The following is a 13,403-nucleotide window of genomic DNA, read 5'->3' as shown; positions in this document are numbered from 1 at the left end:
AGTTCGAATCCTGCCCTTGCCACTTCCCAGCTGGTATCCATGGGCAAGCCTGTTACTTGATCTTTGTGAGCCTCATTTCTCTTCTGTCTGCAATTGGCATGATAATACCCACCTACCTCATTGGATTATCGGAGAATACTAAATGTGGTGGTGTAGGTAAATCACAGTGCCAGATGTGTGCAGTAGGTGCTTTAATAGCGAGTTCCTAGTTTTATTTTGAATGCACAGAGCACAGTGCCTGGCATGTTCAGGGCCACTGTTTGGGGATGCCATTTGCATTTGATCCTCCGCTGGAATTGTGGAGCCAGCTTGGAAGGTAGTGGATACCCTCCACTTCCTCCAGCCCTTTTCAGCAGAGGAGTTTGGCTTACATGTTTCAGAGAAAACAAAAGCTGCCCACCCCCCACGGTCCCTCTCAGCTTTCAGCCACCATATTTACAGGTGGCTTGTCTCCTCCTCCATTTACAGAGAAGGTGGCATCTCTGTCCTGCTGCCTGAAGCTAATCTTTTTCCCTTGGTTCTGGATCCCATCCCTTCCTGCCCAGGGCCCCCTCCTGTTCCTAATTGTGGCCTCTGCAACCACACCTTCTGTAGTGGTTCCTTCCCATCAGCAATTAACTGTGACCGAGACTCCCTTATCTTAAAAAAATAAAGCAGCAACCATGTTGTAATTTCTCTCTACCCCTACAGCTACCACCCTGTATTATTCCACTTCTTTGTGGTCAGACTTCCGGAGCCTGGTCCACACCCTCATCTCCTCAGTTTACCTTTCATTTAGTTCCCTGCGCACGGCATTCTGACTTCACTGTGTTTCCTTCTTTCAAATTAGTCTTACTGGGGTTGCCTGTGACTTTGTTACTAAGGCCACTCTGCTGACCATCCTTTCCCTGTTAAAATGCTTGATTTTGTTTTGTTTTGTTTGTTTTGTGTTTCTTCTCTCACCCCACATTAGCCTGATTTTTCTCCCACTTCCCTGACCATACCTCAGTTTCCTTGCAGGCTTTTCTACTTCTGCTTTCTTAAATATTGGTGTTTCTCCCTGCTTTGACCCTTGTAATTTGACCCATTTCCGAAGAGGCCAGCCTACTTATCCATTTGCCCTCGGTACACGGGGGACACCCTCATTTCCGTCTCCAGCCCAGACTCTCTCTTAAGCATCAGATCACCTCAGACTCACTAAGTCCCAACTGAACTTCCATCGCCTCCTGGTTGCCTGTGGATGCTCTTCCTGTGGTGGCTCATAGCCCATTTGTCTGTAGCGTCGCTCGTACACTTTAGTGTGAGTCAGAATCAGAACCCCCTGGGGAGCTTGTAGTAACAGACTGCTGCCCCCACTCCCCGCCCCCAGGTCCTGAATCAGTAGATCTGGGCGGGACCTGAGAACTTGCATTTCCAAGAGTTCCCAGGTGATGCTGCTGCTGCTGGTCCGGGACCTCTACTCTGAGAACTTCTGTTTACGGAATCAAGGCAGCTTTCCCCATTTCTTACTCTGCCCCATATGACCTCCCTCCCTCAGCTCCCCGCTAGCATCCAAATAATCATGTCAATCTTGCCTTGTAAGTACCTCTCTATATAGAACCCTCGATCCCCTCTGCCACTAGTCTGATTGATTGTAGTAACCAGCTAACAGCTGGCTTCTCTGTCTCCAGTCTCACTTCTCCTAACTCTGCTCCCTACATAGCAACCAATGTGAGCCTCTGAAAGCGTAAGTCGTGTTAGTCTCCCGCCTACTTTTTTCTATAGCTCTTCATTGCCTTTGGGATAAATCCACACTTCCTCATGTTGACCTGGCCTCCGTCTGCCTGCATAGCGCCAGCTCTTGTCTCCCCTTACTGCACATTGAAGGCACCAAGCGTACAGAACGGTGTATGTAATGCAAATATATATTGTATAGCAATTAGTGTGTACTGTATTCTAGCCACTATAGCACTTTTACACACATTAATTTCATTTAGTTTTCCCATTAACCCTGTAAGATTGGTTACATTTTACAGAGGAAATGTGGCCCATTTTATAATGTTGCCATCGTCCTGTACACCAGTCATGTGCAGTCTTTTGTGTCCAGGATAGCAGGGTTGTATTCACTCCAAACTCATTGCAACAGCTCATAATAATAATAATAATAATATCAACAACAACAATATATTAATAGTATCTAACATCTCTGTTTTTGTTATTGTACTTTGTGCCAGGACACTACCTATAAACATAAATCATGGAAACTGTTCCTGATTTACTAAGAAGGAAATTCAGAAAGAAGGAGTAACTCTTTCAAAGTCACATAGTTTAAGGTCACAGGACTAGGTTTGAATTTAGGTCTTGTGACTTCAAAGCTCATGCTTTTAACTACTCTATCATCTGTATGGGTGGAAGCAGTAAAATTATATGGAGAGCTGTTTATCACTTGGCATCAATGTCTATCTATAACTGAATTATAAAATTTTTGGCAACCCCCCCCTCCTCATTGGAACCCACCCACATGTACCTATCTTTCTTCCAGATCTCATTCAACTGTGGTGGCTGGACTTGGAGTCATACTGGGTCCTGACTCACCCTCTACTAACCATTTTCTTGAATGAACCCTGGGATAAGTTACTTTACCTTTGAACTGCTGATTACTAGTTTCTAAAAATCAAAATAGTAATACTTCCTTCATGGAGTTGCTGAGAAAAAAAGTGTGAGAGTACCTGCCTCTTCTCTCACCCCTTGTGCTTCTGTCTTATGTAACATTAGGCACGATCACAAGAGCTTCCTTACTGCCTCCCTGTTGTGTTTCCTGCATAGATCACCACTGCCCCCTCCCCTGTTCTCACCCCGTCAGTGTCCCTAACTATGCTCTACACTGCTACCTGAAAAATACTTGTAAAATACAAATCCCAGGGACTTTCTGTTAATAGTAATGGTGGGCTGTTATTAAGACACACTTCTGCCCACTGAAGAAACTCAAAATATTTGAATAAAGTGAAAAAAAAAAAACCCTAAAACTTAGAGCATTAAAGAGCTAACAAGCATTACCAGGTTAAAACTGGAATGGGGAACCCAGGCAATAACTGCAGATTTGACCAGCAGTGGTGGGGAACAGAAATAAAGCAGCTGGGGTCTCACAAGAAGGTGGGACATCAAAGGGCTACACCATGTAGGTGAGGGTAGGCCTGAAATGTACCAGCTCACAGGTGGAATTACAGTCTGGCTTCAAACTGACTGGGTCAACCAAGGAATCTCCAATCTTGAATTGGCTTAAGGGCTGGCATGCTTGCAGGTATCTGGCAAAACCAAGTGGAAGTTCTTTCCAAAGGAAGGTTTCTTCAACCTAGGCCTTGAATTATTCAGTGATCAGTGCATAAATATAACCAGGCACCCAAGGAAACCATACTCCAATGGCAAGAACCATCAACAACCATAAACAATAGAAACAGCCCTTCATAAATGTCAACAGATAATGGAATCATCACCATCTGTAAAAAACTACTGTATTTAAAGAAATAATAAAAGATAAGCTTGAACATACCTACAAAAAGTAGGAAACCATGAAATGTGGCAAAACAAATTGGAAAAGAAACCAAATAAAAATTCTAGAGACAAACATAACCATAATGAAATTAACTCAGTGGATGAGGAAAAGCATAGTGTTTTTGATTACATAGTTTAAAGAACAATGCCTCAATGGACAAATTTAACAGAAGACTGGATGAAGCTGAAGAGAAAATTAACAAAGTGGAAGGCAGTAATGCTATCCAGTAATGCTATCCAGAGTATAGCATGGGGAGACAAATAGAAAACACAGAAGAGGAGGGTCTAAATAAGTTAAAGCTCCTTCTAAGAAGGAGATGAGTGAAAGAAATAAGCAAAATGAAATTTAAAGGTAGTAGCTGAAATGTTCCATAACAGGTGAGATACCAAATCACAGATTTAAGATGACCTGTGATTACAAGTAAAATTTTTTGAAAATCCAGACTTAGGTACATCAAGAGGAACTACCAAGAAAACCAAAGGCAAAGAGAAAATCATAAAAGCAGCTAGAGAAAATGACAGATTCGCTTCAAAGGAGCAACAGACTGACCATTGACCTCTCATCAAATATAACTCTGATTATATTACTGTCAAAATTTTCAATAACTTTTCATTTCTATAACATAAAATACATACCCTTCAGCATATCACATAAAGCCTTTTGTGGTCTGATTCCTGCAACTTGTTTAGATACATAGAAACTTCCTCCTTCTCAATTTATTCTTGATTGTGTGCCTTTGCACATGTTCTCTTCCTCTCTGGAATGCTCCCTATGCCCGTCCATCTAACTAGCTCCTACTCAGTCTTGCCAGTTTCACTCAGGTTTACCGTCAAGCTGCCTGGCTCCCTTCTCACTGCCTTTGGGCACACTGCTTACCAGTAGTTACCAGCACCATGTACTTTCACTATTTGAATCTTTGTCTCATTTCTAGCGTATTAGCTCTCAGAGGACAGAGACAGGGCCATTTGCAGTGCCTGACATTCCACAGATGTTCGAGACCTTCACTGGGTTGACTTCAGCATTTCAGTTGGTTCCAGCTACTTAAATATCTTGATGTAGGTTTTCATGGCTCTTCCCATGATGTTCTGATTCTTGCTTGTATGGAGAACTGGTCACCACAGTCAGCACCGGGATCCCTGCACGTCAGCGACTGGCCCTGCCTCTTCATCACTCCCGTGTCCTTGATGAAACTAAAATGAAGTTGTGGTGTGGAGCAAATGAGGAAATGTGTGTGAACATGCTGTGAAAACTGGCACCACTCAGTTCATTAGCTTTATTTCAGAGTGAGAGACTTGGTTGGGCTGCAATTTGTGAAGGAGGGAACTCATCGGTGCCCCTGAGCTTTGGCTTGGCAAGATCTGGATGTGAGTCCTGGGACGACTATCACTGTCATCCCTGGCAAACTTGCAGCACAGCAAATGATTACAACATGAATGTTTCCTTGCCCCTGGGAGGACTTGTCCTGCTGCTTCTAGGTTTCCATGGGGAGAGGGGCCCATAAAATAAGTTTCCCTGGTTGTTTGATTTTGAGAGATCTGAAGGGAAATATTTTCACATTTCATACATATCACAGTTTTCACTGAGTTCTTGTTGGAAATAGTAAATTTCTGTGGCCCTTTGTCAAGAGATGACAAAAGATTGGGTCTGCCAGTTTGTCACTTGTTTAAAGGGATACATTGAAACTCCTTTTGCCCAGTTCCTTGCCTTTTTCTTCACATTGCCCCACTTGGCATTATAGTTAAGTCATCTGAAAACCTTTTGATGTGTTTGTAAAACATTAACTATCATCCGACTTGTCAGTTTGTTGTTTATGTATGAGAAGACCAAATCAGGACCATTTTTCTTACCAAAACCAGGTGTTGGGTTTGCACTTGATAGATGTCAAGTGGCAATGCCAACCCCACCAAGCCATGGCATTTTTATTTTTTAAATGTTTAAAATAGAAGCTTCAGATTATCTGTAGAAAGAGATTAGACTTTTTCTTCCTAGAGTATTTCTTGGGGGCTATTGTTAGTGTACTATATCTATTTCTTAGAAAAATCTCTCTTTTAGATGAAGAATTTTGGTAGTCGCTAGTTTCTAGAATTTTTTTAACTAGAAGGGACCACAAAATGCATGGGCCACCTCTGCCTTCACTATGACAAAACTGAAGGCCATGGGGATGCAAAACCTTTACCCTTGTGAGCACTACCAGCCTGTCCTATTCTAGTAATTTCTTCATGGAGAAATTACTCCTCTAGTCTTTCCTGTACCAGGGAAGTGTCTCTTGTACCGGGTTGATGTCTCTATCAACCTAGCTGCCGATGTCAGAAAGCTGGAAATAGTCCTTCACTTCTCATAGTTAATGATACCTGGTGACCATCAAAATCTATTGGTTCCACTCCAAAATATGTCTTAGGTGGTTCTTTTTAATTCCATCTGCAGTACCTGCATCGTAGTACTGTCCTCGCCTGTCTGGACTGCTGTGGTAGCTCTTAACGGGCCTTCCCAGTTCCACTCTTAGCTTGCTTGAACTGCACCTTGGGCAGTGTCATCTTGTGCAAAATCCTTAGCCAGTTTCCCACCGTATTTAGGTTTCAATTCAGGATGCTTAAATCCTAGAAGACCCCAGCTGACTTGACTCTTGCTACCTCTCATTCTCATCCCCTGCCATGCTCATTCTTGGGCTTGCTCCATTCTGGCTCCACGGTCTCCTTTCTGTTCCTTGTTTGTGCCAGAACTTCCCACCTCTGTCTGCCTCTTCCCAAGTGCCATTTCCCACCTGGGGTTTTCTGTCTCCTTCTTCACTCCTGTACGCACCATCCTCAGGTCTCAGCTTAAATGTCACTTCCACACAGGGCCTTTCCCTGACCCCTTTGTCTAAATTGCATATTGGGAGGATTCTTCCTCCTTGGAACTATTCTTTCCTTCTTAGCCTTCATCACAGTTTATAACTTTATATTTATCGAGTGGTTATTTATCGAATATCACTCATACATTAAATGTTCTGTAAAGGCTGGAACCATATTTCTTTTATTCACCACTGAATCCTTAATGCCCCTTGCTCAATAAATACACATGGAATAAATGAATAAATGAAGAATCTTGTGATTAAACAATGCAGTAGGTTCTGTCATTAAACTGACAACTTTGCTATTTAGCATAGCAAGACGTAGTTGTTGGAAACCTATTAAGGTGATTCACCTTTCTTCTAACCTGGCATTGCGTTTCTTCACATTCATTGAACGTATCTGTGATGCTCTCCTGCAGGGCTATAAACTTCAGTTTAATTTATTAGAATGCATCTTTGAACAAAGCTTTATTTCTGTCAGGACTTCCTTATGAACACAGAACCTGAAAAGGTCATGTTCAGGGGTGGTATCTGAAAATCATGATTGGGCTCACTTCCATGGCTTGCCTTCTTTCTCTGGATGCAACCTGGCATAACCTTTGGAACAGAAGACTTTCTTGTTGTTGGGGTGGAATATAAGGCAACAGTCATTTTAAGTTGGAAGCATCAGCGACTATGACAGAAAGTTGCATGCCCAGGATTTGGGCTGCCTGAGAAGACCCCTCACTACCTTGTCTTGATCGCCAACTCTTGAGACTATTAACTCAGATAGCAGATATCTAGGTAGAGTGTACTGGTTTGTTGGTAGTCCCAACCTCTTAATCTTTCTTGAATGACCTTGTTCTGCAAAACACATTGGCAAGATATGTTATGGAACATATCCACAACTTGTGTGTGTGTGTGTGTGTGTGTGTGTGTGTGTGTGTGTTTTCTTTTTCTCCCCAAGAATATAAAAGATGTTGTTCTGGGAACATCTAATGATCTTGTAATCCTGAACTATGGTCTAAAATAAAAGGTAAATATTCTCTTTTACTGATGGACAGGGTGATCCACAATGGGAAAGTTTTCGTTTGTTTTTTTCTTTTTAGAAAACAATGAGAATTCTGCTTTCAGTGGGCACTATGGTAGGTATATTTCAGCATAGATGGAAAAGCTGATCATTTAAGCTGATCATTAAGCTGATCATTAAGCTGATTAAGATGATCATTCTTAAGCCCCAGTAGGTCAGATCATGTCAGTGTTTCCAGAGTATGCCCCAGAATGCTAACAATTGGCCTTAAGTTGAGCCTTTGCTAAGAACCACCCAGCCCTGAAAAGGATTTATTTATTTATTTATTTTGGCCCTGGTAATGTCTAAATGATAAGTGCAAGTCCCTCTTAGCTATCTGGGGTGGGTCCCACATGAATTTGACCCCTAGAATCCAGAAACTCCAGTAAGGTTGGATAAGATATTTAGTGGGGAACTCCAAAGTAACACATGAAAATACAAGATATTAAATGTTCAGAAGTGTGTAATTTGCTGCATTTGTTCATGAGTGGTTTTAATACTTCTGGTACAGAGCCTAACTCTCTTTTTATTGGGGAGATGTGGTTTCAGTTTCTTGGGTGAATGTGCATTTTATAAGTTTCTTAAGAAAGGAAATTAAACATTAAAAGCCTTTAAATACTTTACTCTTTATATAATGTCACTAAGAAAAGCCAGGAAAATTAGGGTTGGCTTATTTATTTATTTATTTATTTATTTAATAAATAGAATCTATTTTCCACCATTTTGTTTGTTATGGCTGGTATCAAAGTAGTTTTAAAAGTTAACATTTATTTTGATTTCAGCAGATGTGCATAATAAATTAACCTATCTCTGTTCATTGTGGGCTGGGGCAGTATTTCACATCTAGTTTGTTTGCCATTTTGACACAGCTGACTTAGTTCAAGTCAACATAGTTTGACACTCCCGCTTATGTGACACTTAGCATATGAATAACATTAAATAGATCAAATGCGGCCTGCTGAGTAAGAGCATTCATGCAGGTTGGTGATGTGACTGACCTTAGCTAAGACCCTTAACCACCGTGGGCCTGGGTTTCCTTTTCTGTAAAATGAGTAGTTGAGAGTAAATGGTGCTCTGGATTTAAAAACTCCGTGACTCCGTATGCCTAATAGATATGCATCTAACTGGTTCCTTTCTCTTTTTCACTCTCTCCATAATTTAGGAAAAGAAGATGCCGATGCCCCCGTCACAAAAGATGAGAGCACCTCCATGTCACAGGACACGAGAGTTTTATCAGAGAAGTCTCTGCAAAGATCAGCAAAGGTCATTGCATACAGATTTTCTGCACTTGTCCAAATGACTGTCACCTGAGCTACCTATCAAAGGTCTCTCATACGATTCAGTTAGGACTCTAGTTGGTCAGTTAATCCGAAAAGTCAGTGGAAGCAAGGAGTCATAAAAAGCTAATGTTTTTTATAACTTTAAGTATATATGTATGTGTTGATTTGTCTGTGTTTGGATGAAGGTCCAAAGTCTTTTCTTTGTGTGTGGGTTTGTTTATTGAAGTTTTATGTTATCTTTTTCTGCTTAAACCACACTTGTAACGTGACATCTTTGATTTCCAGTTTGGGTTATGTGAAGTGGAATGAGGATTTAGGCTCTCGTGAAGCAATATGAATGTAGACTCCTTCTAGAGTCTCAGTTTTTTTGCTCCATATTTTTTAATGTTGTCATGTCCATATCTCATTCAAAAGCAAGTTTTTAGTGTCCTTTTCAGTTTTTCTCAAGTATTCAATTTAGTTATTATAGACACAAAAAATTGCTTTTGTATCCTATCTTTGTTGCTTTGCATAATTCAATTTTAGTTTTCAATTATATATGCCAGTGGCATATTCGGATATGGGATCAACCACGGCTGCCCCTAACTGTGCAAACAGCTCATGGTGGAACAGGTGGTTCAGTGAGTGGTAGTGAGCATGAGGCTTTCTCCACCCGAGGCATCCTTCGGCACATTTAACCCGTGGTGGTAGTGTTGCCACTCAATCTAGCAAATCGGTTAGGATGGTATTTCTTGCATATTGACCTGAGGACATTTCTAAATTATGTCACGTATATGTTACCCTCAACTGCCTGCCCGGCTATTTTAAAAGGCGAAAGATTTATACGATTTGAAGAGAAACCAGAGTATACCCGGCTATTTTAATAAGCGTTTTGAACACTCACCGTGTAACAGGCAACATGCTAGGTATGGAAGATCATAATGAATCGAAAACCTGCGGGCTGGATCCAGCTTACAAACCTGTGTTTTGTTTGACCTGTGCAGTATTTAAAACTTTTGACTAAGTAGCTTACTGAAAGAATCAGACTTCTGGCTTCTCTTGACGACACAAAACATCCGGCAACACTGGGCCACATTCTTACGTGACTGTAGTCGGAGCTGAGTACAGGCAGCCCTCTGTAGATGGAACCTGTGTTCTGCAATTTGCTGCTGCCCCCCAATGGTACCCTCTCTCTTGCTGGGTTGGTTTGTTTTGGGGGGATAGTTTCTCAGTGAATTCAATCTAAAATCACAAGGCAAAACAGCACTTGTATGCAAAACTTATGCTGTGGTCAAGTCATTTCTACTACAGCTGATGTATGAATCACAACTGATGTCAAACTGCTTCATACATTTCCCATGCTGTCAGATATTCAAACAAGAAGCAAGGACTTCTAGTTCAGACAAGACGGCATAGACTTGTTTCTCCTTGCTCTTTCCCCACTAGTGTAACTATAAACCCTGGCAAATAACGAGAGGCAACCATAGATGAATTCTGAAAGGTGAAGAGAGGAAGGCAGGCTAGTTAGGGCCTCAAAGACTAGAGAACAACGTGGCAGCAGAGAACTTTACAACCCCTCCACCAACAGAAGGACACTGGGCCCGGTGTTTCTGGATCTAACTTGGCCACAGAAGGTGGCCCAGGCAGACTCGCTCCTCACTCAGATCTAGCAGGAGTCCCTCCAGCAACACCAGGCGGTCCTGACAGTACCTGTAAGAGGGATTGAGTGGGAGCCTTGCTGACAATAAGTGGCCAGGACAAAGGCTCCCCTTCCCTGCCACACCTGAGACTTCTCTCCCAAGAAGACCAAGAGACACCGGACATTGGGTGGCTCTGGCATGGGGGTTCTGCCAAAGAAGTGGCCCAGCCCCGGAAGCCTCTTTGTCTCTTTGGGCCTGAGGTTTTCCTCCTCCCTGCCCCCCATCCCGGGGTAGCAGATGGCTGGAGAACCCCATTAAAGGAGATCCTGCCGCAGCAGGTGTGTGGTCCAGGAAACCTTTATCCTCATTTATCTCATGGGTCTGAGACGCCACTTTCCTACCCAGGGACACTGGGTGGTCAGGCGGCACTGGTAAAGGGGGTCCTACCACAACAAAAATCGTAAGCGGGAAGTTTCTTTGTCTCTGCATGGACACAGATTGGGATTTGTTCTTAATCCATATTAGAGAGTCCAGGTGGCCAGCCCTGAGGAAGTTCTTTCCATGCCCTCAGGCAGTACCAGCAGAGACCCGCCGGAGCCCCACTGGTTCCATGCCAACGAAACATATCAAAATAGTACTGCAAAGGGACGCCTGGGTGGCTCAGTCGCTGAAGCATCCCACTCTTGATTTCAGCTCAGGTGATCGTGGTCGTGGGATTGATCCCTGCGTCAGGCTCCGTGCTGGGCATGGAGCCTGCTTAAGATTCTCCCTCTGACTCTGCATCTCTTTTTCTCTCAAAAAAAGAAAAAGGAGAAGAATAAAAAGAGAATTGCAGTCTCTGAAAATTAAATTATCATTGGAACTACAGCCCACAAGAGTAGTCCAGGCCCCGTGTGCTACATCTAGACACAGTGGCCTGCCTTCTAAAAGATTTAAATAAGACCTTGAATCTCCTTTTATAATATCCAAAAGGTCCAGGATACAATAGAAAATCATTCATTATACCAAGAACTAGGACATTATCACATGACTGAAGAGAGACAACTGATGCCAACAGTGAGATGTTACTGTTATCTGACAGTGATTTTAAATCAGTCAAAAAACAATTAGAAATTCTCTTGAAACAAATGCTTCAAACAATTAGAAATTCTCTTGAAACAAATGAGAAAATAGAAAATCTCAGCAAAGAAGTAGAAGTTATAAAAAAAAGAACCAAGTTGGAAATTATAAAACTAAAAGATACAGACAGAAATAAAATCCTTTCAGGATGAACTCAGTAGGAGAGCAGAGGTGATTCAGCATAAAATGAGTTAACTTGGGAACAGATCAGTAAAATTTACCCAATCTGGACGGAAAGAAAATAGGCTGAAAAAAATGAACAGAGCTTCAGGAAGTTGTGGGGCAGTACAATAGATTCAGCGTCCAAATAATTGGAGTCCTAGAAGGAGAGGATCACCAAGAGAGTGGGGCTTGTAGATTGTGCTGACAGGGAACAGGTAAAAAATACTAGAGATTTTGAGATTAGAGCAACAATTGTATAACATGAGTATGTAATGGTATCCATCTGTGTCATTGTAATTCTGTCTTGACGGACTCGGTAGCTTGTGTTGAAGTAGAGAATAGCAGTGGCTGAACTGTCTCAGAATTGAGGATTTTTTAGGGTGGGTGCAGTGGAAAGGGCAAGAGGCATCTCACGACGGTGGTGAGAGGACCAGAAGTGACAGAACGTGATGTGTCCCTCAGAGGTAGGGAGGGATTCAGGCCTAAGAAGTAGCAAAGAGACACAGACAACAGGCTAGGGTTAAGGCGCTAGTGGTCTTGATGTGGTGAAGAAGTCATGGAGGGGCACAGAAGAATAAGGGAACCGGATGCAGGTCAGTCTGAGACCATCAGGACTGGATCAGTCCCAGAGGATGCTGAGGCCATGAGGATGAGTTGCTAAAATCAAATGGAAGGGAAGGCCACCGGCATTGAAGAGATACGGGGGCTGTAAGGACAAGACAGATCTTGGCTGAGTCATTCACCTGGAAATGTAGGCCAGGTGTTGCAGAGTGACTAGGAGGTCCATGGATGACAGTAACAAGAAGGGGACAGCCTGAACCATAAAAGGATGCAGGTGTATGCACGAGGCAAGAAAAGTAAATGGTCTGGGTGTGACTGTGCAGCACAGGAAAACAAAGATGCCTCATTGAGGGACTGTGTGTGGAGAAGGAGCAACCTTTGTCCAAAGGGCCTGGGACAGACAGAGTCCTTATGACAGAGAAGCAGACGCGAGGACCAGGTCAAGGACTCTGGACAGAGGGCACAAGAGCTTGTTCAAAACAGAATGGTGTTTTCCAAGGGGGAAGGAAGAGTCAGGAGAATGTAGAGCCTATCGTGGGACTGAGACTGGACGAGAGGACAGGTGCCTTGTGGGGCGGCAGCCAGGTGTGCCTGGGGCAGAGGAGAGGCACACTGACTGGCTGGAGGTTCTCCCTGGGCAGGCTGAATGCCCTTACGGAGTCTGAGACATGAACAAGGGCAGCAGCCGGCTCAACAGCTGTCCGAACCTGTGCTCCGGGGTCAAAGTGGAACGCTGGCGAACACTTCCAGTGAATGGGGTCAAAGCGCGGAATGTCCGTGGGGGGTGGAGGGAACGCTTCAGGAAGAAGAACGTCCCAGGGTGGGTGAGGGTGAGGGGATTTACTTTCTTCAAGAATGCTTCTCTCTTGGTGGAAATAGCCTGTCCTTGTAGTGATGTGGTAGTCTGAGTCTTTGCCTGGTGAAATGAGAGAGTGGGTTTAATGTTGGAAAGAAGGAAGGTTTAAAGGTTTTCAGCTTCAAAAGGCATACTAAAGACCAGTTCCTTGTTTATATTCAATAACATTTTTAAAAAGCAACCGCTGTGTTCACGCGGGGAAAATGTAATGCAGAGCAGATACTTGGAGCCATACTTCCCTTCTGGAGGCTTCCGAATGTCCTTGAGACGTAGGTCTCAGTTATAAAAACACTTCCATCTAATTCATCCTTGTGTTGCATAGTTTTCATTGGATAAATATGCTCACTGGACCCTTAAGTTGTTGCAGCTTAAACGTGGATTACTTAGTCACGGAGCCTCAGCAAGCAGCACTTCATT

At 43.0% G+C, this 13,403-nt stretch overlaps 1 protein-coding gene across 5 annotated transcripts in view; it reads left to right on the top strand.

Moving 5' to 3' along the window:
• The window catches only part of DIS3L2 (DIS3 like 3'-5' exoribonuclease 2), a 351,293-nt gene that overhangs the window by 146,625 nt on the left and 191,265 nt on the right, over positions 1-13,403 (top strand). For all 5 annotated transcript variants that reach the window (XM_047083241.1, XM_047083242.1, XM_047083240.1 and 2 more), the window contains one exon: positions 8,552-8,652. In XM_047083241.1, the coding sequence (XP_046939197.1) occupies positions 8,552-8,652 (101 nt within the window). The remainder of the gene's footprint in view (positions 1-8,551; positions 8,653-13,403) is intronic.

Source organism: Lynx rufus, unplaced genomic scaffold (assembly GCF_022079265.1).
Source record: "Lynx rufus isolate CCGP_SWC_20201006 ecotype Redwood Valley unplaced genomic scaffold, mLynRuf1.p SCAF_2, whole genome shotgun sequence".
NCBI lineage: Eukaryota > Metazoa > Chordata > Mammalia > Carnivora > Felidae > Lynx > Lynx rufus.
This window is presented reverse-complemented; position numbering and strand designations above follow the sequence as displayed.